Source organism: Crinia signifera, chromosome 3, assembly GCF_055691185.1.
Source record: "Crinia signifera chromosome 3, ASM5569118v1, whole genome shotgun sequence".
In the NCBI taxonomy this organism is placed as follows: Eukaryota; Metazoa; Chordata; class Amphibia; order Anura; family Myobatrachidae; genus Crinia; species Crinia signifera.
This window is the reverse complement of record NC_139219.1, coordinates 69527234-69554047: the sequence shown is the minus strand read 5'-3', so window position 1 is coordinate 69554047 and position 26814 is coordinate 69527234. Positions and strand designations below refer to the sequence as shown.

At 41.1% G+C, this 26814-nt stretch overlaps 1 protein-coding gene across 2 annotated transcripts in view; it reads right to left on the bottom strand.

Moving 5' to 3' along the window:
* SYNDIG1 (synapse differentiation inducing 1) overlaps window positions 1–26814 on the bottom strand; it is a 283353-nt gene that overhangs the window by 19765 nt on the left and 236774 nt on the right. The window contains exon 4 of one of the 2 annotated variants that reach the window (XM_083175962.1): window positions 14251–15935. The exons of the other annotated variant lie outside the window; for it this stretch is intronic. Within the exon in view, the coding sequence (XP_083032088.1) occupies window positions 15864–15935 (72 nt within the window). The 3' untranslated portion in view covers window positions 14251–15863. Of the gene's footprint in view, window positions 1–14250; window positions 15936–26814 lie in introns of those variants that run through there. 2 annotated transcript variants of the gene reach the window in all.

Genomic DNA, 26814 nt, shown 5'->3' with positions numbered 1-26814 from the left:
TTGTGCAGAGAGAATTAGATTTGGGTGGGGTTTTAATTCAAAGTGAGATCTATATTGCAGTGTAAAAATAAAGACGCCAGTATTTACCCTGCACAGAAACAAAATAACTTACCCAAATCTAATTCTCTCTGTACAAGTAACATGTGCCCCACCTGCAGTGCACATGTTTTTGTCCATCTAAGAAGGATGTTGTCAGAAAGAGTGAACTAGAATAAGGCCCATAGTGTCAGCAAACAGGGTGAGGCTTGTGGCATTGCAGCAAATTATTGCATGCCCTAGGCCAGTGATGGCTGACCTTGACACTCCAGCTGTTGTCGAACTACACATCCCAGTATGCCCTGCATCAGTTTTAGCGTGGCCAAATAGCAAAACTGTAGCAGGGCTTGGTGGGATGTGTAGTTCAACAACATCTGGAATGTCAAGGTCAGCCATCACTGCCCTAGGCACACAAGAAGTTACATCTCTCCCTTTCAAGATATTAAGAGGTATGTGTAAGCACACACGTACGTATATTGTGTGGATTGTGAATTAGGCCTCATTTGTGGATTTAGGTAACTTTGAATAATAGATGTCTGGTTCCAGATAAAATTTCTTTGGATCAAGGGAATGTGAATTTGGATCCAAATATACAGTATGTGTGTGTGTTATTTCTTGAATATTAAAAATATCTAAAGTTACTTATAAAAACATTGAGTAGATACCATTTGTCTGAATAAATCTCTTGCGTTTATGTTTACATCAATGTTCCATACAGAAAAGGTATGAATTAGGCAGACCAAACATGATTTTAAAATTACAAGGCACATCATCAGATCAGATTGCCCAGGACTGTCCCGGTTCCTCGTAAATCCCGCGTCCCGGCCAAACCCATCCCGGGATACGGAAAGTCCCGGTTTTAAGTGACGAACATCTGTCAACTTTAGGCCTTCGCAGTACACACTCAGACGGCATGAGGCGGTAGAACTACAATGTCCAGATAGTATGCAGTCACCTGATATGCCTTCTGCCGGTGGTGCCTGGGAGACGGAAAGTGTACAGTGAATATTGATACCCTAGTGACTGAGCTCCAGCTATGCGGACATAAAGGGCTGTGGCTATGTTTCTGAAGACCATGGCTCTGTGCAGCTATGTGCAAAGGTAACCAACAAAATTGTCGCCGCCATCCAACAGACACTGTACTGAGGGGATTACTAGCGTGAGTGAGCTGATGCCAGCAAACGAGCGCCATGGCGGTGTGAGAAAGCTCTCCTTCTGGTGGCAAATAGGGACCATGGAAGGGCATGGCCTAATGTTAGGTGCGCGTGTGTTTCTTTTGGATTTACATCCTCTCGCTCCAGTTTCTCGTCACGCAGAGTGCTTGTACAATGCTGATGGGTGGCACCCTGTCCCTCCATGCTGACGAGATTCTCTGCAAATGCGCAAGCCATGTAGCAGTCACTCATGCCAACTCTCCCAGCGATTACAGCAGGACGCAGCTAGCCCGTCCCCGGTGGTTCATGTCACAATATTGAATGCAACTAACGCCAGTATAGGGGGTTATTCAGACCTGATCCCTGCTCTGTGAATTCACGAGGCCACTGATAATTGACTATTGCACATGCGTACAGATCATAGCACCCATGCATGAAGCCAAACAGCATCCAAAATCAGCAATTGCTCTATTCACAATACCCTCGCAAGTTAATTGTCAGAACCCACCATTGGGTTGGGTGGGCGTTAACCGGACATTTTGTGGCAGATATTTACGGTTGTATCACTGGATTTTTTTCTCCGCTAAAAATTTGTCTAACCTGATCTTAAATATATTGAGTCAGCCATCACAACCTTTTGTGGTAGAGAATTCCAAATTTGAACTGCCCTAACTGTGAAGAACCCTTTCCTTCATTGGGCGTGAAGGGCCTGATTCTGGTTCACTGGCAAAAGCAGATTCTCTAATGGACAAAACCATGTGCATTGCAGGTGGGGCAGATGTAATGTGCAGAGAGAGTTAGACTTGATTGTGGTTTTCACCTCAAACTGATATCTAAATTGCAGTGTAAAAATAAAGCAGCCCTGCACTGAATAAATATAACTCACCCAAATCTAACTCTCTCTGCACATTACATACAGTATGTACCACCTGCAGTGCACATGTTTTGTCCATTAGAGAAAGAAATGTTTGCAGAGATGCAGTGGCTGTGCATTTACTGCCCATTAGTGCTTCTGTACAGTATATTCTATGTTGCAAGTAGGTGAACATTCTGCAAGTTATAAATGAGCATTGTGTATCTTATACATATAATGGCACTAAAGTGGTCCTTTTATTCATTGTACTAGTTGTCAACAGATGATTACTCATCCATTTTTGTAAAATACTGACGTCCAATTATCTTAATTGGATTCAATTACACCAAGATTCCCTGTGGCAGTTGTATTCTGTGTAATCACTGTATTTTGCTGTACACGTAAATGTCAGCAGCAATTTTTTCCTTGCGTGGAAAACCTTAACTAGTAGGGATTGCCACCTTTGTGCTGAGAGATTCCTGGACATTGGCCCATCCCTTGATTCACCCATAGACCTGCCTTATCATGTTTTTTTAACCCTTGCTTCAATTCTATAAAATAACAGCCTTGTCACATACAGCTACAATCCCGTACAAAGAAAACATCTGTGTGGCCATAACATAATCCGGGAGTATTTGTACACAGCTGCTGTAGAAATCCAGGTGTTTGTGTCATATGCATATTTGGAACGTATTGGCTACGCATGGGATCGCTGCTGCAAATACATTATTAGGGTAATAACGTCATGGTGGTGATTAGCTGATATGGCTCGGTGTCGATTTTCCTACTGCAAACGTGCAAAATGCCAGGAAAAGGTCTGCTCTCGACACAGCGCCTATTATAGATATGGCACTGTATTTGCATACTGTTCCATCCCGGGACATCTCTCTGGTGACATCATTACTTTCAGTGTTTGTGATTTTAATACAATGTACATGTTACCTGTAACAGAACACATACATGTCATTCAGCAAAAGCTCTATAATAACCTGCTGAGGTAAGTTACACAAGACATTCTTATAGCAAAGTATACATTGCACCTTTTCCATCATATATGTTATTGAATTTAAATTTTTATACTCCATAAGGCGTATATAATCTTTTTATGTTTCCATTACTACAGTAGGAGCAAGTTTCATCTTTGCTCCTTTGTCCATGACTATTCTATTGTTCTCAGCTGCAATACAATACGTATTGCAGCTGAGAACAATAGAATAGCCATGGCTAGCCATGGCCAAAGGAGCAAAGATGAAACTTGCTCCTACTGTATGTCACATCTTAACAAGTTGGAACATGAGATTATGTCAAGTCCCTTTTCATGTTGCTCCTGTGCCTATTCATCTTAATCCTGTCCAACGATACCAATTTGCATGTTCAGATTTTTGCATATATAAAACATGATAGCTTTTTCCTCAGAAAGCAGTAATAATCTGCCGACTGTAAGATCTGAGGAAACACATCTACAAAAAATGTTGCAGTGAATATTTTAAAGATAAATCCCAAGTAGAGTTTGTTGCCCACTGTATTACTGAATGTTTAGTTGTGGGGTTTGTGGGTTTAGATAAGGACAGAGAAGTGTGACGGAACCAAATGGCAACAATGCACCCTTGTCCCAATCTATGCGTATGTGCATACCTCCCAACATGACCCTTACCAGGAGGGATACAATGCTCTATTCCAGGACTTCCCTCTTAATTTGTGAAAAATATCGTCCAGTGTGTACTCTGTGCATCATTAACAATGCGCGCTCCTGCACGTCGTTAATGACCCCCTCCCTCATCCAAGCAGGTTCGGACAAGGGAGGACACCGTCAACATGTTGCAGCATGACCGCCCCCCCCCCCCCCGTCAGCTTTGTCGTTTGTGCCATCGGCAAGTGTGTATGCATTTGCTGATGCCGGTCCCCCTGCCGGCTCCTGCGGCCGCCAATATCGGTGTCGGTGGGATGGCCCTTATCTTGTTTAAAACAGGTGATGGCAATCATACATTAAGAGGAAATCCAGTAATACAGCATTGTGTCCCTCCTGGAATGAGTCATGTTGGGAGGTATGATATGTGAATTAATGATGTCACAAAGGTAGGGCCAGGCTGCAGCCAGAGCCAAGATGATGGGCTCCAGTTGTGTCCTATGGGTGGGTATCTAGCAGATATATAAGGTGTTTTTCCTGGTATCTTGCAGCCAAATGCAGGTGTCAGAGACAGCACCAGTGCCCCCCTCTCAAGTTCCCACCCTGGGCAGGGACAGCTCCCAAGTCAGTATTGTGTGCCATGCGACTATAGCCATGACTGCTATTAACTCCACAGATCTAATATGAATGACAGTTCGGGCTGAAGAAGGTACAGTATGTGTCCCTACGGTCAAAAAGTATAGGCAACACCCTATCTATTCTGGTAATTTGCTTTGCCTTTCCGAGCTTCAGTAAAGCTAGTATTTATTATAGATTAAACTTCCTGTCTGTGAAACACACTTCTAGTGCATGACCCGCACTAGGTGAAGGGACCCATATATAAACATTAACATACTGCACCAGAAGGCGCCCTCTCACTCTCTTTCTAGATCTTCATTATAAGGTTCCCTGAAACAGGAACCAACAGGAGAGGACCAGCCACTCTATAAAGAAAAAAGAGGAACTGGGCTTTTATAAAAAAACGGACACATAGGGGGAAATTTACTAAAGGAAATTTATAAAAAAAACAGGTGTATTTGTATCCAGAAATACACTCATTTTTGACATTTACTATCCCGAAAATACGGAAATGTGCTATCAATACGAATACAAATTGCCATATTTTCGGGATAGCAAATGTCAAAAATAAGTGTATTTCTGGATACAAATATTTTTTACAAATTTCCTTTAGTAAATTTCCCCCATATGGTCTACTCTACACGGACTCTTTTACAAAAAGGGAACCACTTGGCGCTAGTACCACTACTTTATTGAAATAAATATATATATATATATATACTGTACATACAGTATATTAGAACAACAGGGGAATCTTTGAGGGTGCTAATGTCAAAAACAATTCAGGTTGACAATCAATGTGACAATTATAAAAAAAAAATGTATTGTGAAAATTCAACATGTAACAACTTCAGTGTCCTTGCATGTAGACGGAGATCCATCAGAATTCTTATACATATACAGCCAAGTGTAAAACCCAACACATTCGTCAGATATGACTTCATCAGGGGTAATAGTATAGAACCATTCAATTGGTAATCATAACAATTGATAGTCATATTTCCTCTATGGAATGGGTCAAACTAGATTGAACTAGCTGGTGTAGGAGTTCTTTATTATTATTATTATGATCTGATTAGAAATGTATCAATAGATGGAAGAATTTAGAACAGAGGTAGATCAAGAGTCCACTGCAACCTTAGCTTCTACAGAAGCTTGACACACGCTGTTTAATAGGCAGCAGTGCTCACATCTAGGCTCCCAGCACAAGAATCGAGATCATTGCAGGGTGACATTTGACACTCTCTTTCTAGATCTTCATTATAAGGTTCCCTGGAACAGGAACCAACAGGAGAGGACCAGCCACTCTATAAAGAAAAAAGAGGAACTGGGCTTTTATAAAAAAACGGACACATAGGGGGAAATTTACTAAAGGAAATTTGTAAAAAAAACAGGTGTATTTGTATCCAGAAATACACTCATCCAAAAATAAGTGTATTTCTGGATACAAATATGTGAACAACTACTCTCCAATCTATTCACAGCCAGCACCTGTCACATAGCAGCAATATGAACACAATAGTATTGCAGGGTGACATTTGACACCCTGCATTGATCTATATAGAACTGGGACTTCTGGGAATTTGGAGCGCATATGTCACTTCCGCCTTGATCTGTGAAACGCATGATTATAGCGGCACCGCTGAACTACGCTATTGGATACAGCGGGTCACTAAACAGGTATGCTGGCACTTCATATTAGTGGAGGCTACAAGTAAGCTATACATTATTAGCTTTCTGAAAGTAGACAAAAGTTAGATTAGTTGCTGCTATATAGTAACTGGATCACTTCCGGTGACAGGGAATTTAGGCTGGCCCGGAGAGGCAGTGCAGATACACCCAATCTGGTGGATGTCGGCCTCGATGTTTGGTCTCAGACAAGCTGCTACAAATCCTGATGATGATCCGTCTAGGATCGAAACATCATGTCGATTTCTGGATATGAATATGTAATAAAGCCTGGTAAAATTATAAACCTTGGTGAGTGCCCATCATATTGTCTCTTTATATCCCTCTGATGTTTAACATCTTATGGAGGGTGAATTTATGTAACTAGGTTTTGTAAATGTATAGGGTATGTGGAGGGCAGGAAAGGGGGAGGTTGGCTCATTAAATATTCTGCAAGACATGACTCACTAGAGCATGATGGTAGTTTGTTTTTGAATTTTCCAGGGGTTCATTTGTCGCTGAAATTATGTTTTTTTTAAACTGGGCATGTCCTTATTAAAAAACATACGGCTGGATGGGAGGGCCCAAATACAATCCCATCTTGCAGTTTTTTTCTTTGCGTTATGTGCTCTTTGGAGCATTGGCAGTTTGTTTTGTGGGGGCCCAAACAAATCAATCATTTCAGTTACAGTCGTGAGGCAGACCCTGTCGCTGAAATTATTGGTTTGTTAAAGTGTGCATGTCCTGTTAATGCAAACAAGAAAGAACCAGGGTATTCAGCGCTTTGAGAAATTGGTTTGCGTATAATAAATATGTCGACACTTACACTATTAAGTGTATAGACATGAGTGAAATGTCCATATAAATCCTCTAATTTTCCTTAAATAACAATTTCTAGAAAAGAAGAAGAAATAGTGCAACAACCTTTGGGAGCGTGTATCATACACACCAGACGATATACACAAAAATGTCATTACAATTTGTCGTGATCATTTAATCTAATGTGTATGTAGCCATATAATGCATACTGGAAGATACAGAGCCTGTCCGGCAGTTGCACATATGTACGCTCTGGGGACGCTCTAGAGGCTGTAACTGGACTGCTATGGGGAGTCGGATGAGTATGCTGTGACTGTGTTGTTGGCATGTAGATAGAATTGTGGGTTAGTGAGAGCTGAGAATATATAGAGGTCCAGCTGATTTCAGGTAGTTCCCTTACACCAGGTACAGTGCTGGTATAAATTTGCACTGAGAGCATTAGCAGCTGCTTCCTTAAGCATCTGGATTGGGGTGTTGCAGTCACAATCTTATTGCAGTCAAATCCATTTATTTTCGAGAACATTTCTGTATGCAGATAATATCTTCTAGTTTGTATAATCTACCAATGTGTCATATTGTAGCCTTGCTGCGATGGTGGGGCATATGATACTCTATGCCAGCTTTGAAAGCATACGGACATGTGCGCATCACAGCCCTGCTACAGCAACAATGCAGGGGCACATCTGCATGATAATGTTAAATACAATGTAAATCCGCTGTAATGTTCTAAACCATAAAATTATAATGTAGAAGACAGTATTTTCCTTTGATGAAGCTAGAATAAAAACTGTCAGATAATTAGGAAAGATCATCACCTATTCTACACAAGCGTTCAGCAATAACAAACTCTAAAGAAGGACTGAAAATTAATTTCCATGCTAGGCAGACAAGTACGTTATTGGCAACATCAGCTCTGGTCTTCTAAAGCAGATGCTGCTGAACTCAGTTGGGTATTTGTTTCTTTTCAGGGCGTCCAGTACGCATTTAGCGTACTGATCTATTCACCGTAGTTAAATTGCATCGGATCGCACAGCGTGTATAGTGCTGTGCGATGCGATGTCCATATTAACTGCACAGGAGTGCTTATACAATGAAATATCGCATGGGATAGGACTGCACCATAGACAGGGTGCGATCCGATGCGATATTTCATTGTATAAGCACCCATGCTATGAGATATGAGCAGATGTGCTTATTTAGAGCACAGGAGTACTTATACAATGAAATATCGCATCGCATGCCACCATACAGTGGATGCGATCCGATATATCATTGTACAAGCACCCATGCAATGTCATGGGTGCGTACCATTCTTTTGCATCACCACCAATATCCACGCCACCCCGAAGCGTAGCAAGCACAGCGTAACGCGTCCTCCGACCTTTTCATTCCCCCACTATCCACGTCAGCATGGAGTTGATATTATAAAGTGTGGCGAGCGCAGCGAGCCACCGAGCCCGAAGCGTGGCGAGCGCAGTGAGCCCCGCGAGGGGAGGTGGATTACTTTACATGTATTCCGTGTCCGCTCGCCACACTTCGGGCTCGGTGGCTCGCCACACATTATAAAATCAACTACATGCTGACGTGGATAGTGGGGGTATGAAAAGGTTGGAGGATGCGCTACGCCGCCGCTCGCCGCGCTTTGGGGTGGTGTGGATAGTGGTGGTGTTTTAGGAACACATTCACACCTGCAATATCATACAGCTGACACAGTAATGACGACATGTGTTAATGAATAACTGTAATTAGCAGCATGGTAAGAAAGGACAAGCGGCACCCAGGAAACCAGTGGGCCGCTCTCAGGCTCACCTTCAGCCGGCAAACTTTAACATGGCACAGCCACATACATTCCTTCACCGAGAGGCGCATTGCGTGGCCATTCACACAATTCTGCGTCACTGGAAGGAGTTCTACCTGCTGAAAGAACTGTATCACCTCTTCCTCTGTCTGAAGCAAGGTAAAGATATCAATCAATACAGCCAAGTAAGTTGGTATAATTATCCAATTATCCAATAATTCACTAGCAGCTCTGAGGAATGCTTTCAGTCCTGTCAGAAAATCACCTCCCAATGATTTCTGAGAGAATCTAACAGGGGGCGGGAATGACAGGGAGCAGGAACCAGAGGTACTGAAGTTGCATCGCATCGCACGCATCGCATGCCACTATAACGCGGCATGCAATGCGATTTCAGTATGGTACCGTACGTACTGAAATTGAGCGCCGTGCTAGTATGGGGCTTCCTGTTCTTCCTCTTCTTTGCATTACTACTACTACTACTACTACTACTAATATTGCTACTACTACTAAAGGTGCCCATACACGCTCTGATCCCGGCGTGCGTTCTGGGCTAAAATAGCATCCATTGCATGCCTTGTGCATGCCTTGTGCATGCAATGCAATGCGATGCAATAAAAAGCAAGTACAAAAAGTATGTGCAGCACATACTTTTTGTACTGTGCGATGAGGTGCCGCGGGAGCGCGCACCTCAAAGCACACATCGCACCGCCGGGATCGGAGCGTCTATGGGCACCTTAAAACCTTTCTTGACTTAGAGCAAAAACAATATACAGTACCTCAGTTCCTGCCTCAGTGGTGCTTACAGTATAATGGGTCTCTATGAATTTGAGTAAAGGCCTTTATTTGCTGTTTTTGACATTGAAAGGGCAAAATCTCAGCTTATCTCAATTTAACAAAAGGTTTACTAAGAAGCGCTCAACAGAGTCAGCCTTAACCAATTTGATTCCTTAAGGAAAAATTTTTGTTGGTGCCCCCTAGCACTGCCGCAAATTCCACCTCTGATCCAGCACCCCTCACCCACCACAGCACCCATCATCCAGCAACACATACCACAGCAGCAGCCAGCAACACCCATTTACCCTCACTCATATCCAGAGGCCTAAGTTCATCCCAGTAGCCCGGAGGCATGTTGGAGTTTGATGCCCATCCTTTAAACAAATGTGAAGACAAATTGTAATGTGTGTGCGTGTGTGTATAAAATCACATGCCTTACAGAATAATATAGATAGCGCTCTCAGCCAGTCTATTGGATCCGCAGTAAGTTGGCACACTGTGTGACAATGAGGGTCATTCTCTTGGGATTTTGCTGTCTGCAGCATGAGGAATCAGCGGTCACCGGTTGGTCCAGTCCAGCAGCCACGATGGGCGCATGCTGAGCGGTCCAAGGCAGGAGCCATCCTGTCCCCTATTGCACGTGTTAGCAGGACACCTGGGATAGAGCCAAATAGATATGCAGAACCAGCAGAAGCATCTCAGTGCTCAGTTGGAAGATCATTAGTTACACATTGATTCCGCTGTTTGAAGTGCACCGCATCCGCTCGCTATACTTCGGGCTCAAAAAAACATTTCGGCTCAAAAAACAGTGAAAAACCCCATGTCGACCTTGTTGCCTGTCAACCTAGTGGTGTCGACCCAATGCTTGTCGACCTAGTTGGTGTAGACCTAATGACTGTATCCTGTCTAAATGCACAGCCAGCAACCAGGGCTGCATTGCCATCATGTAAGTAAAGGGGTACAATTATAGAAGACTCGGTCTATGAAGGAACCTGGCGCTGAAAATCCTGTCTGACAGTCACTAAGGGTCAGATGTATCAAGCTTCAAAAAGTGATCAAATGGAGAGTGATTAATAGCCAGCCAAGCAGCCCCTAACTGTCATATTACAGGATGGGTTTGAAAAAATGACAGTAAGGAGCATTATGGTTATTATCTTCAATCTCTGATTTATGTTTGTCTGTCTGTGTCATCGTCAAAGTCTATGTGTGCAGCATGAGGGAGGTTAGGAAAAAAGAGAGTTGAGGTAGAACTGCATGCTTTATCTGTGCTGTGCCCCACAATTTTGTACTATGGTGACCTAGCCAGAAACATCTTAAGGCTGATTATACCCTGGCATTCTATTTAACACGATAGACACAGCTTGCCAATTGTAATCTCGTCTGTCCTGCAGTGGAAATGAGCTCCTACACTTACTGTACATGCTTTTATTAGCATTTTGTAATCCTGCTAAAAGCACTTATTTTGATGCCAGTGCCTTAAAAAAGTAGGTAAAGCCATGCAACAAGAATTTTGAGAAACAGTCATCTCTTAATATTACCAACAGACAAACAGAATAAAAAAAAATTCTTTATATACAGTACACAGTATTATATATATTTTTTTATATAACGTGAGTGCTTTTTTTTGTTTTGTTTTTCAATAGAGTGTGATTATTTCTTCATACAGTATATATCTACATAAGTATAATCGAACAATGTTTGTGTGTGTGTGTGTGTGTTTGGATGTTCCACGATAACATTCTAACTAGGGTGGCCAATCCCGGGATCAGGATCCCGGGATTTGGCCTAAAAACTGCCGGGATTTGAATCCCGGGATTGGAAGATTGGAAGATCCAATCCCGGGATTCAAATCCCGGCAGTTTTTAGGCCAAATCCCGGGATCCTGATCCCGGGATTGGCCACCCTAGTTAGAATTTCGGGATTATATGCGCATATCTAATGCCGGGCAGCGTCTGAGCGAGTGCTCAGACGCTACCCAGGAGTTCCTGATCCCCAGACTGCAGTCTGGAGCGGGTATGGGCAGTCCGACCTGCGCAGCGTGACCTCTGACCATCACGCTGCGCAGGTCGGACTGCCCATACCCGCTCCAGAATCATCTCTGACCTGGACCGGACCTGGCAGCGTCGGCCGCCCGCCCTCCGGGCGGCTCTGCTGCTGCTGCTACCGCAGCTGACGCCTCCTGCTCCTGCCTGCCCTGCTCCCGGCCGCTGGTGTGAGTAAATGAATGTGAGGGGCGGCTGTAGCGGGGGGGACTGGGCTTCTTTGTAGCATTTTTTTTGCCTAAACTGATTAGAGATGCCAATCCCGGGATCCCGGGAATCCTGGGATTGAGCATTTTTCAATCCCGATTCCCGGGATTGAAAAAATGCCCCGGGATTGGCATCCCTAATTCTAACGCTTTAAATAATCATCTTCAAACTTTGCACACTACCTTATCATCTTAAGGGAAAATCTAAGTTCGAAGGAGGGTTTAAATCAGATGAGCCCTTTTTATCATTATATATTTACTTGTGCAACTATTGATTTATTTATTTTAATCTTAACCTATGAAGTAAACCTTTTACATATATTTCATGTCTGTCCTTATTACCTCCTATATCATTATTAAGCATTAATTTACCATATAACTTTTAAACACCTCATTAGGCTGCACTAACCCAGACCACCAATCAGAATTATTTTTACACCACGGGTTGGTCACCCAAAAGGTGCCGCAGCTAGCCACCACACACTTCTCAGTGCACAGGATTACCCTAGCAAATAATTTAAAAGATAGAGTGGTATATTTAATAGATTACGGATTTATAGAAGTAGAGATGTTGCCCAAAGAAGCCAATCAGATTTGACTTATCATTTATCTACCACTTTCTAGAAGATAATAGCTAGAATCTGATTGCTTGCTATCTGATTGATTGCTTCTATAAAACCACTCTTTAATAATATGGCCCACGATCTTGATTTCCTCAGATAAATGTCCAGAAAGGATAAAAGATGTGCCCGGAACCCTGTGTTTTGGTTCTAATTCATCATCATGTTTTGGTTCTGGCAAAACCATTCTTAAGTCTTTTGGTTCAAATTTGGATTTTGGCTCTTTTTAAAATTAATTTAAAAATATCGATAATATATAAAACTGCTAATATAATGCATTTAATGTAATTTAAAACCCCAAATTTGCATTCAAATATGAATGCTAAAGTATGGGAAGATTTGAACTTGAACTCAGTTCAGATCAGATCTCCTCAGGTTTTGATTTCTGGAAACCAAACCGCACATCTCCGGAAAAGAGACACCTTTGTTAAAAAGATAAGGAGTCTCCTGACTACCTAAAACACCAAGTGGGATATACTGTAGATGACACCCTTTTGAAGAAAAGAAGCTTTCAGCCTGTGTTCTGGGATATCTGAGCCACCAAATTATTTGATCTATTGACATTCTGTTTTTTTTTATTTTTTTAATAATTACTATTACGTAGTTATTATGTTTTTATTTTACAATTGTCGTAAACCTAAAAAAAAAAAAATAGGTCATGCATAGCAATAATTAGATGCGCATATTCTCTACTGAGGATTGCAAAAACAAATAGCAAGCGCTTTTTGCTAAAACATATTATAAATAAATAATCTTGCTGCCACATAGGAAACAGTATGTATTGCAGAGGTGACTGAAGCACTTTAAGGAGTGCATAAAATATTCCATTAGCATTATAGCACAAAGTACATTTCATATTACCTCACTGCCAGAAAATTAATGCAATGTAATCAAATGCTGGTACGTTAAGGCCAAGGGTGACAATGAGGTTATTAAAGCTGCTTTTTGTAAATAATAAAATACTTTTTTTTGTTAAAGTAAACAAGTAACTTTCTCTTATGTCTCCAATTTTGCAGCAAATGTAGTTTTTATGGTATATTGGTATGTATATGGCATTATTGGGTCGTAAAAAAAAAGATTATTACAGAATGCAATAGAGCACTGGTTGCAAGTATTAAGTATCACCAGAATGTATGTAGGAAAGACAGCAAAAGGAATCTCTGATCCCTTCTGCAATCCCTACTGTCCCGCTCGTTGCCGCATTCCTCATAGGTTACTATGGAGGATGGAGGATGCAAAGCTGGCGATATATCAACATCGGGCAGCATCCCAGTGGGTCCCGAGGCACCCGCCATTCTGAGATGGCGGTAGCCCATTGTAGCCTATGGGCTATGAATCGCACTGCTGGACAAAAAAAAAATCCGACATGCATTGGCTAAGAGATATGCTTGGCTTAATAGAAAACTTAGCTTAATAGAAATTGCTTTTATGAATCTAATTGGCTGTGAGCCATATTCCATTTCTCAGATTTGGTCAGTGTTCCTTTAATGAATACCAACACTCTATTGGTTAATTCTTATATCATTCTTTAAATAATAATTCTTATATCATTCATTAAATAAGGTAAAAGGAATAGGATGAGTGACTAACTAGTTTTGATTTTAGGCATTTAAATTTAAGTCTATAATAAATAAAAAAAAACTGAAAATACTCCTAATAAAGTCCTGTATGGCGAAACGCATAGAGTGCGTTCACATTTCAATGTTCATTAATCAACAGCATTGTGATTAAGTAGATGATTTTTACTGACTTATAATACATTTCCACTAAAGTCATCATTTATGAATGACGTTAATGATTGCACTATGGTACACCTACTTTCTGTATTTGTAACATAATAAAGTTTTTTTTTTCTATTTTCTGACATAAATGTTGAAAACTATAGTGTATCGGTATATTATATATACTGTAAATTGGATTCTGGCGCTTAGCACATCCTCAGCAATTTAATATGCTGATTTTGCACTGCAGATGATATCCCCATGGTATATGAATACAGTAGACAAGCAGAAACATATACAAACAATACAAAGCATTGGATGATAAACAATTTTATTTATGTTTTATACAATATTTAAATCTTCTTTTTACAAACTTTCATAATGCATTCAATATTCTAGTAAGATATTTTAGTGTTGGGAGATTACACAGAACATTTTGATCTAAATTTCAGCCCAATTTGCAAAACTTTGTATCAGTTTACAGACATTGCAAATTAATATTACTGTAATGTTACATTGATAGTCATATAAAATGAAAATTCTGAAGATAATATATACTAATTGTAGCTTATTTCATAGCATATGCTATGTGCACAAACGTGCTGTAAATCAGAACAACCAATCACGTTAACTTTCATTTTCTAGATTATGCTAGAACAATGACAGCTACAGTATAATGTGATTCATTTCTGTACACATTAAACCATTGTATTAAATAAGCTGCAGTATAACCACTCGGCACTTTAGGCAAAACTTCAACCTCAGTTCATGTCACCAAGGCCATGTTCAGCTTAGAAGAAAAAGAAACAGGTCACGGGAGAGTGGCTTATTCTGGAAGGAGCCAGGGATGGCTCCCGTAAATGTTTGATGCTTCCAGACATTCCAGAAAAACAATCAGGCATGTTGAAATAGTTATTAATATCTATGTTTTTAGTCATCAATTAAACTCAATGGATCCAATACAGTATATCCAACAATTCTAGCTTTCAACATGTCTTTTGGCACAGTAAGTGTTCTTTTGCAAAAATATATGAACTAAACTGCTAAACTATGCACTATTATATACTATGCAGTTTTTGTTCCTCGTTTTGTTTATTAGATCAATGGGAATTTTCCCTGTCCCATAGGGAACACATAGTGGGATATTCAATCCCGGGTCATGACTGTTGAGATGTCCTGACAGTCATGACACTGGCCCATTCTCAGCCCGCTCGACTGGGGGGGTCGAGAAGGGAGCATGTCTGCGAAACCGGCTGTGGATCGTCGAGATACAGCTGTGATCTCGACAAAACGGGCCGACAGCTTTTAAAGTCCGGTCTGTTCTGCCGAGATGCCTCTTCAATGCTGTTGGGTAAAACAGCATTTAATAGGCACCTGCCGCTATTTCCCCCATCGGAAATAGCGGCAGGGGATTGAATACCCCCCTTGGTCCCTACACAAAGCTAATTAATAATTTTATGGGTTGATCATGAAAATACATCTTATTAATTCACAAAGAACCCTAACCTAATGAATATAGGGCATGGTTCATGTACATAAGTCATGAGGTTCCACAAACACAGGTTCCTAGTGATATGGCAACCTGTCATATGTCTTAAAAATGTATTTGAAGTACCTTCATTCCGAATACTGAACCTGATGGGAACATCAGCTATAAAAGTATCCATACATTCTGTACCATGTACATTTACAGTTAAACATAACATATTTACAAATGTCCATGTCTCCTGAATCAGACAGAAAAGTGAACTTAAATGAAATTATATTGTACCACGATAGGGATTTATTTATTTCCCAGTCATACACCTGCCTATTTTTACAACACAACCCAATTCAAAGCAAACAGAAAATAAAAAAATCATGCAAACATTAGGATAATTAACAAAATCACACCATGCAATCCCACTGATCATGGACAGAGCAAGCTCTACACAATCAATAATTTATTTTCTTTTTCTTGTTTCAGTAAAAGCATTTTTTCTGCCGATCCATCTTCTTTCTGTAAGAAAGAACAGAAAAAGAAAATGTATGTATGAATAGCCTAACACTTATTGTGGCAATTTTGAATTTAAAATCAAATGTATCACTAAATATCATAAATATAACACAATATTGGTATTGTGACCTTTGCAACATTTATTATCGTTACCAGCACCATTGTTCCAATAACACTAGTGAGAATAAAATATATTCAAAATACAGGATATAGTCAGGATTCCAGCAGCGGAATCCCAACCGTCACAATCCTGACAGTGAAGGTTAGGATTATGTTTATGATTAGGCAACTTGGGGGGTGGTGAGGGTTAGGGTTAGGCCGCGGGAATGGATGGTTAGGCTGTTAAAGGGGATGGTTAGAGTTAGGCTGCAGGATGGCTGGGTTAGGTTAATGGTTAGAAATTTGTTGGGATTGTGAGTGTTGGGATTACACTGCTAAGATTCTGACCAATAGGATCCTGAAAGCAAGGATATTGCACCCACAATGGTGTCAATCCAACTAGCCGATCTCATCTTGGGGCTGTTTAGAAAAATATGTGAGTCGGACGTTAATGTAAGTGCAGCATACAGCCAAATTTACTCATGCCTTGAGTGAACTCATGGCTAATAGGACTAAGCCTTAAAGGGAAACTCACATCAGTTATGCTGTGTTGATATAGAGGTAAGTAAATCACTTTTGCACAGCCTTCTCTGATTACATAAGAGTAGCATGAAGCAGTTTTCCTTTATACATTAAGCCCACCTACTACTGATGTCCTTCTGAATAAGGGGTAATTTTAGTAAGTAATGACTTTTAAAAGCTGCCAGAGGAGTAGATAGGGAACATGGTGCCCAGAGCAACCATATTTTTTAGCAAACCCCCCCCCCCCAAGTCATATTTCCTTCTTATAGTAATTCCCCACACACACTATGCCAAACAATCCTTAAAGCCTATTAACCATTATACCACACACCATAATGCCTATTAGACATTAGGCCACACACAGTAATGCTTTTTTAACTTTATGCCACTCACCATAATGCCCATTGCACATTATGCCACACCATAATGCCCATTAGACATTATACTACACATTGTAAAGCTTTTTTACATTTATGCCACACATATTAATGCCCATTGCACATTATGCCACACACTGTAATATCCATTATACATTAAACTACACACTATAATGATTTTTTAACTTTATGCCACACACCTTAATGCCCATTTTACCTTATGCCACACACTTAATGCTAATTAGACATTATGGCACACATCATACTGCTTATTTAACTTTATGCCACACACTGTTATACCCATTGCACCGTAATGCCTATTACACAATATGGCACACACCAAATACAACTATTACATATTATACCACACACCATATTCGGTATTATATGTTATACCACACACTGTAATGCCTATTACATAATATGCTGCATGCCATAATGTGTATTGCATATTATGCCACACAATGTTATTCCCGACACCATTTTATGTCCCAAACACAAAAATGCCCCTTACAAATGATGCCCCACAGTAAGGCTTCAAATTACTCATTGCAATCCTGGCACTTCCGGGTAGCATTATACACACAATGGTGCAATTATACATTTTGCACACACACCCATGGCATTTTAGTGCCAATTACACATAATGTCCCTACTAGTTCCACTTATGCATATGATGTCCACCTGTAGTGCCGCTTACACAGATAATGCCCTCACTATTGCTGTTTAAAAACATAATGCCCCCTGTAAGTGCCGCTTACCTACATGCTTGTTGCCAGGGGTTTCTTGTTTGTTGCCAGGGGTACACGCTCGATTCCAGGGGTTACATGGTTGTTGCCAGGGGGAGTTACATGCTCTTTGCCAGGGGGTGGTTACATTCTCGTTGCCATGGGGGAGTTATATGGTCATTGGTAGGGGAAGTTATATGTTAGTTGCAAAGTGGGGGGGTTAAATGCTTGTTGCCAGGGGGTGTTACATGCTCATTTACAAGGGAGGTTAAATGCTCATTTTCAGGGAAGGTTACATGCTCATTGCCAGGGGGCATTAAATGCTCATTGCCAGAGGAGGGGGGACTTAAATGCTTGCTGTCAGGGGTTGCAGGCAGAGGGGCTAAGTGGTGCAAGTTGCAGGGGCAAAGCACGGCAGTGCTTCTGGGTAGCGATGGGCAACCTGCACTTCCCTGACAGACGCTAGATGTGCAGGGAGACCTCCTGCACCTATCTCCTTCATGGCGGTGGACATTTTTTTGGAGGGGTGCAGGGTCTCTATCTGCATGTAGACTCTGCACCCCTGCGGCACCACTTCCCCCAACCTAGTGTCCGTGTCCCGGCGCAGTGGAGAAGAGGGGGCCGGCAGCATGCCCTCCCTCTTCCTCGGCTCCTTAAGATTGAGCTTCACTGGAGCTTCTCTTCCTACACGTCTCACCGCCACTTCTCTGTGTTTTCAACCCAGAGTTTTAAAGAGACAATCATACAGTGTGTTTTGCTTTGAATCTCATTGCCATTTTGCATTTTAGAGGTAGTGGCATGCAAAAGTCGCTGATTAGTAAATGTATCTCTTAAGTGAGAGATTGCTAAGGCTGGGGCCACACATATCAGCCAAAGGAGGCTGTGTGGGGTCGCACACAGCTGTGTGGCCAGAAACTGCAGAACAGTATCTGGCCACTGCCAAATGGATTTCTAGTGTTTCACAGCGTGGCAAAGCTGCATTGTATTCACATGCATTGTAATGTATGTGTTCTTCCAGAAGTAGGCTACCCCGTCATATGGTCCTACCCCAGTATTCTGCCGTATGACCTGGCAGCTGTGGCCGTGCCGCTAATGTGTGGGTGGCTGCATAGAAGCCTGTGTGCAGGCTCCTTGTGGCGTAGCAAGTCATGTTCACTGGGACCGACTGTACCAATATGTGTGGCCGCAGCCTCACAGCACCGATACATCTAATAGAGGTATTACATTTATGATCTCTCTCCTAGTTGTTTTGTGATGACTCCTGAAAATATATTTGCTGGTTTTATTGGTAGATGATAAACATGTAAAACTGAGAATGATGCTGTATTTGGGACCTTGTCAATTTTGGGGTATGGCAACAACCAGCTCGTCATGTTCTGCAAAGTTATCAGCATGCTGCAGTTTTCCTGGGGGAATGGGAAAGGTGGTTGCTACAACTCTCTGGATGAGCAGGACACTCTCAGGGATCCTCAGAGGAGCCTGGGTAATTTGGACCCACACCATCTCCCTCTCAGTGTCCCTGTCTCTTCAATATCCCCACACTAGTCCCAAAGAACCAATTAGAAAAAGGAATCTAGCAAATGCTACATTTAACATATTTAAAGAAAAATCCTTATTATGTATTATGAGCCTTCTTTTGAAGAATTGCTAAAACCTAGCAGGATAGATTATAATAACAGCCTTCCCAACAGTGACATGTCCCTTGTGGTGAGACAGGTGATGCATGTGCAAAAAGAACACAGTTCACCTTTTTAAAGTTTAATAATCTAATATATTTTTTATATATAGTACAGTGCAGTATCCTCTAAATGCAAACCCGTAGTTATTCACATACCATTCTGTATTGGTTTGGCAGTTATACAGCATCACACTATGATAATTTTATTTAAAAAAAGCATTTTGCAAAAAAAGAAATATTGTCTAGACAAGCTATTTTATTTTAACTAAATAACAGACAAAAATTGACAGATTTTTTTTTTGGGGGGGGGGGGGATGCCCAAGGCATGTTTGCTTTCTCTTCTGGAAATCCAAAAGAACCCTTAAGGCCCATACACACTGGGCCGATTTTGAGCTCAAATCAGCTAATTTTTCTCATTTGAGCTGCTGTCAGCTCAAAAGCAGCCCAGTGTAAACGGGTCAGCGATGAACGTTGATGCACGCTGGCCCCGTCGCTCATGTGCTGGTATTACCAGCAAATGAGGGATGGGGTGGACAGCTTTCCATAGCGTCCTGGAAAATCAACCAGAAGGGCAAAAATCTCTCACTAGTACAGGTATGTACTGAGCGATTTTCAGCCCAGCAAATTGCCCCATCATTGCTATCCATACATGTTGGCAAAAATCGCTCAGTGTGTATGGACCTGCTCTCTAGACTCTCAAGAGTGAACGCCACCCTCTCACCTCGCTGGCTTCCTATGTAATGCGGCTGAGGCAGGGCTCAAAGACCCAAGTCTAATTGTTGACTGTCCCCTGCTGTCTTATGCTGCAAATCATGGTACTGTACAGCGTGGGGCTTCGACTGGTTATACAAATTACTTGGACACTGCATTTGCCCTCTGAACTTCAAAGACCCAAAAATTTGGTAAAAATGTCAGCAAGTATAAATTGCAGCATATTCCCTTTTAAACAAATGTAATCATATTAGCACTTTTAAAGTCATATTAATAAAGACTAAAAAGAAATGTACATAGATTTTGATTTACTGTGTGCTAAGAAAACAAGAACAATGCAAATAACAATCAGATAATTAGTATTTCAAAGGTATTAAATAGATTTAGAGCAGAATATTTAGCCAAGAAATGTCATGAAATATACAATGCCGTATTTTAGGAGTATCTATAGGCCAAAGGTTAGAGAAAACAATAACAATTATGGTTACATATATTTAATTTTAAATTACTCTCAATATCTTAGCTACAGACGTAGCATGCATTAAATTGTCTTCTAATGTTTTCTGATTTCATTATTTTTTTGTTTGCGGTTGCATTAAGGAAACACAATGTTCCGTGTCCAATGTGTTTTCGAAAATGTCATATTGTATAAAGAATTCCCTGAATTACATTTTCGGCCTCCACTTTCAGAGAAATTCTCTGATCTTTGCAGATAATTGGAAAAGAGTAAGTGCTTGCATACTGGGCTTTCTGAGTCCCCATAGGGTGCATCTCCTGCTCAAACCCCAGAAATGAGTAGTGTGCTGAGTCATAGGGCACATCTCCTGCTCTATCCCTCTAATGCAGTGGTTCCCAACCTTTTTTCTCTCCCGTACCCATGGATTAGGCTTTTCATTGATGAGTACCCCCTCCTCTCAATTTAAAATATAGACAGTACTTACGAGTGGAGTGGAAGTGAGCGGTATGTGTATCCTTATGCATGTCCTTATATTAAAGAGTAGCGGACAGGAATCGTGCCCTTCCCGTGTCTGACCGCTGGTTGTGTATTGTCTCCAGGGTTCCCACTAACACCTGTAGGATTAATGCCGCTGCTTCCTCCACCTTTGTCAGTGCAGGGCAGAAGATTGCTGATGTCTGAGAGCAGCATGGGAAGCTCCCAGTGGATTGATGGTTAGGCAAAAGCATAAGGAGACACTGATGATGCTGATGACACTGAAGACAGAACCGTAAGTGACACAACATGTACCCCAGGTTGGGAACCACTGCTCTAATGGGTTAGTGCTTATACACTGTGCTTTTTAAGTCCTCATAGATCCCCCACATCTCCTGATCTAACCCTATAGAGGCACCGGCTCAGTAGTGACTTCACACTTAGGTCTCCATGTTATTCTGGAAACTAACCAAATCTCTGGGTAGTTGTTACTTTAGCAGGTACTGTATGTCCATTGTTTGCAGTCTCCCTTTTACAGACTATGCCAACCCAGGACATATAGTTATGTGGCTGATTTTCATTAAAGAAGGATGATGAAAAACTCTAGTATATACAGTATCATGGCAGGTTAACCACTGGCTTACATATGGCAAGTTGTGTATATTTTATAGTAAGAAATCCTAGCATCAACCAAACACAACAAGAGGGGAAGGTACAGTAATAGCCTGTGAGATGCAGGGATCAGTGTGATCCTGGTGAGTCTCCTGTGTTTTTTTTAAAGTAACAATAATTCAAAAGGTTTTGCCTTCTTGCTCATGCCTGCATCTCGCAGGCTATAACATTTCCCCCCAAGTCTTTCATACTTATTTTCAAGAGGATTTACTGTATATCCTTTCTACAAGCTCAGACACGGCCAATAGCGGATTTTACTAAGAAGACGCAATCCTCCACCACCAGGCACTGCACTGGTTGTAAAAGGGGTGGCTAGCAGCACTATTTGGGGCAAAGGTTAAAAATTAAATGATTGGATTGTCTTTACATAAAATTATATTATTTTTAATAATTGGTAGCTATGAAATGAAGCAATAAAAAACATATCATGATAACATAAAACAAAAATAAAATCTCCTCTGTGTTTTACCCACTGAATATGCTGGCCTGGAGAGTCCGTTCCTATAAATGCCCCCATGAGTCCGTTCCTACAAATGCCCCCATGATATTTACCACCCCAAGGTTGCCAGTAGATGTCCTGATCCATTATAGCTCCATGTGGTCAGCCCAAAGCAGGTACAGTCACCGAGTATCAACTGGGGATTGATGATGCACCTGAGTCTTGGTGTGTTAGTTAGATGCTTAGGCCGGAAAGGGTGTAAGGCACAAAGTCCAAACAGTTGGGGGCAGATTGTTTGAGATGTCCCAGGGGCTGGTTCTGGCTTCTATCCAGGTCCAATTGATGAGGGTAACAGGGGTAAATGTCCAGCATTATTGCTTCATTTCATATCTACCAATTATTAAAAATAATCATTTTATGTACAGGCAATCCAATCATTAAATTTTTTAACTTTGAACCAAATAGTGCTGCTAGCCCCCCATTTGTTTTCCTTATCAATGCAGGACTAACTATCCTGTTTATAGCAGCTGCTGGATCTAAAACCACTCTTGTTGAGCGCCTCAAGTACCCTCCAACATAGTGGGTTGGTCCATATTTTCTGTTACTGCACTGGTTGTGTCTTCCTATTGGAAGCACTGGTATTCCAACATCCCTGGGACTGCCAATCTGGACTGCTATTATCAAGGAGCACCTTAATTTAATGCCACTACCTTACTATTTAGCCAGCGTTATCTGCGCTGATAAGGTAGGAGCTTTAGCTGTATATCACTTGATGGCCTTTAACAACCAAAGATAACTGCACATAGAAACCACTAGACTAAAATCATCCATCTGACAATGATCATTTAATTTATCAGTGGGGAATATATATTTTCCCAGTGTCCTTCAACAGCCTAATATTGATTATCCGCTCTTAGAGAACAGTGTTAAGATTAGATATATTCCAAGACCAAGACATTTTGATAAACATTACTGCTAATCACAAACATATCATCTATGGGTCATGAGTCCCAATCACACCACAAATCCCCTATCAACCACTGCACTATATGCTATAATAAGAAGAGCATGAGTGTGGCGTTCCATTGCGATAGTATAAAACAGACCAAAATCCCAGATGAAGACTGTGTGGCCACTCATGGGTCTCAAATTCCTTATTTACCCCAACTAACTCCCTCCAGGACTGATGGATAGAGCCCAATTATTTTTTGGCATTGTGCTCATAGCCTCCAAGAGGGGACACACTGCTTTTGAAGCACATCTTAGAGCAGAAGGCCAGTGCGGATATGTCTAGTGATGCCATTCTCTATAGCAGATTGGTCTCATGTTCATAAGCATGTGGTACTTTGCCTAGCATTAGCACAATCTGACAAGCACTACAGATATGTCCATATACACAATTGTTTCAGTTCAACCAAACAGCCCCTTTCACTGCACCAAGTCATGTGTGCTTGCGCAGAGCAACTTTTTTTGACCAAAAGTCATAATGTGGTGTGTCTAATACACACTACGAGTCTACAGATTCATTTGATATGCAACACATGTATATGTGTGACTGAGTCTGACTCTATACACAACGTGCTACAATCCAGCGACTGCGGATTGTGTCCACGCAAGTTCCATTGTGCTTATGTACACAGACAAACATAAAACTGTTGCATATAAAATCATTCACTGCAATCTCTCTGTTTATCTAAATCGCATCAGGCTGTGACTAATGCTGTGTACAATATATATATATATTGCTCAGTGTCTCCTTTTCATCAAGCGACCAGAGATGGTGAAAAGGAAAAGGAACCTCTGCTGGCGGTGCCGCAGAGGTAATTAGCTGGTCGCAGGAGCAAGCAGCGATTACAATGGGGCAGAAAACGGGAGCACGCACCCGGCGATTTATCGCCGGGGCACACTCCCAATCACTGGCAATATGGTCGCCTGCGACCATATTCCCAGCGATTATAGCCCCTATCGCCCCTGTGTGTACACAGCATAAGCCACTTTTTCATGCAAATAAGATGCTTGTCACAAGCTGCGTGGCACATAGGGGGTTATTCTAGTCCATTCTTTCTGACAAAATCCTTCTTAGATGGACAAAACCATGTGCACTGCGGGTGGGGCAGATGTAACTTGTGCAGAGAGAATTAGATTTGGGTGGGGTTTTTCTTCAAAGTGAGATCTATATTGAAGTGTAAAATCATGCAGTCAGTATTTTCCCTGCACAGAAACAAAATAACTCACCCAAATCTAATTCTCTCTGCACATGTTACATCTGCCCCCCTGCAGTGCACATGGTTTTGTCCATCTAAGAAGGATTTTGTCAGAAAGAATGAACTAGAATAAACCCCATAATCTGGTTTCTCACTTGCAGCAGATGTGTCACAAAATCGGGTATTCAGGCTAGGTGCACGAGGACACATCTGTACATATTTAATGTATATCTTACAAAATCTCATTGTACATAATGAGTTCAAAATTAATAAAAAAATATTCACAGTTATTCAGTGTCGGAATGAGCGTGGTATAGAAGATCTACACTGTTTAGTTAGACCATCAACAGTTTGACACCATAAGGTGGACAAGCATTATGTTGACAGGTTCAAAAGGTTGATGGGGTCAAATGGTGGACAGTGATTAAGGTCAACAGCTACAAAAGGTTGATCGGGACAAAATGTCGGAATGACAAATGTTAACACAAAAATGGTCAACCTTATTTCATATTATGTGGCGGTCATAAGTACAAACGTATATACTTGCCACTCTTTGGGCAAGGTAGCTTCTTATTATCCACGTAGACTATGATTGGGAATAGTAAATCAAGTAAATGTTGGGAAAACATGGGGAAAAAAAGGTGTCATCTTCACCTTTTGAACCAGTTAACCTGTTGTACAGTATGTGTTGACCTTAAGCACTCTTGACAACCATATGGGGTTGACTTCTTGACTATCTAACTAGACCATGTAGATCTATCATCCACATACCGTTTTTCATTTTGTTGTTTGGCTGTTGTTAATTATGAAATACTGTATAAGTGGTTCCAATAGAAAAAATTTATATAAGCTAAAAAGGAACTCAAGAAAAATATATAAAACTTTCAGATATTAAAACTCCAGATGACACAATATATACATTTAGTTATACCTCATGGATAAATTAATTCATGCAGGGTCTCCATTATCCGTCTTCTTTCTTGTGCTCCGTTTTCAAGTTTCTCACTTCTTGCTGAAGATGCCAAATTCTAAAAATGAGAGGCTGCCGTCTGCACGAGGTATTTACCGGAGGGGTGACAGGACAAAGTGCCTCCTCAATGCACACACAAATGCAAGTAAAAAGGTTTCCATGTATTCCTTGTGCAGAATCTCAGATGCTTTCATAAAAATGCACATGCGGTACAGCATACAATATTTATAATATTTATTTCAAAATCTGTCCCCATTAGAAATACAGCTGCTTTTGTAAAGCTGGGTACACACTATATATTGACTACATCGTTCAGTGTGTATCCATGATCACACTCACGCTGGTCATTCTAACCACCACCCTCCCCTCCCCCCAGCCTAACGCTAACCCACCCCTTTTACTTACAATATTACTTGCCGGCAGTTGGAATTCTGGTGTTGGCATCCTCAATTGACGTTGGGGTTCCAGAACCGGTATTGTTGCCGTTAGTCGGGGTGCCAGCGCCTGTATTCTGACTGCCAGCATCTTATCCACCACGCTGTTACTTCTAAGTGGTGTAATATGAATCAATAGCTAAGGGCCAGATTCAAACCTGATCACTGATCTGCAAAGTTGCAGATGAGGGCGAGTGATAGCCGCCACACAGATCTTGTAAAACTCTTGGGCACGACCTGCATTTTTTGGAAACCCCCAGAAACAGGACGTTACCACCCACAAATGCTGGGTTACTATCAGTCAATCTCTGGCCATACTACGTTTACAATCCATACACAATTTCTGTTGCTATTTCCCTTTGGGCATGTGCGATGCATACGGTACACATGCGCAGTCATTTGGTAATTGCTTGTTCTGAGAATTCGCCTAATGTGTGGTGTAATGTGAATAAGATAGTGTGTGGTGTAATTTAAAAAAGGGGTACTATTGTGATGCCACACCCCATTTTTATGAAACCATACCACTTTTTACCGGAACATGGGAGTGTGATATTTTATAGCTTTCTATAGGCACCAAAAAACCCTTTCAACATGCCTGCTTATGTGATGCTACTGTTTTCTGACATTTTAGTGACTTTATTGTTGCAACATCATATTTCACAAATTACCACACTTCCAGATCTACTTAAATCTTGGAGTCAACATCAACAGTAATGCCTGATAATGTCTCTATGTCTAATCTGCAGACACGGCTTAAAAATCAGAAATTCGCTCACAAAAGCAGAAAAAAATAATTGAAAGCAGCATACAGCCGGACAATCTACTGACAGACAAAAATGGCAAATAGAAATTGACAAAAATAACGTGGTAGAATCCTGGGATTCCCAAAAGGCAATAATTGATGAGAAATTCAACTAAAAAATTTCATGGCCCCAGTCTTGTTCTCTCCTTGCTCTTGCTAGAGTGATCACAGTATTTCAAAGCGATCTCTTGGAGGCAAAACCTTATCTGTCATACTCCAGTATACTGTACTCCAGATTATAAAGCTGGTTAGATTAATACAAAGTTATAAATAACATAATTATACAGTATTATTCATGTCATCTTTGTGTTATTC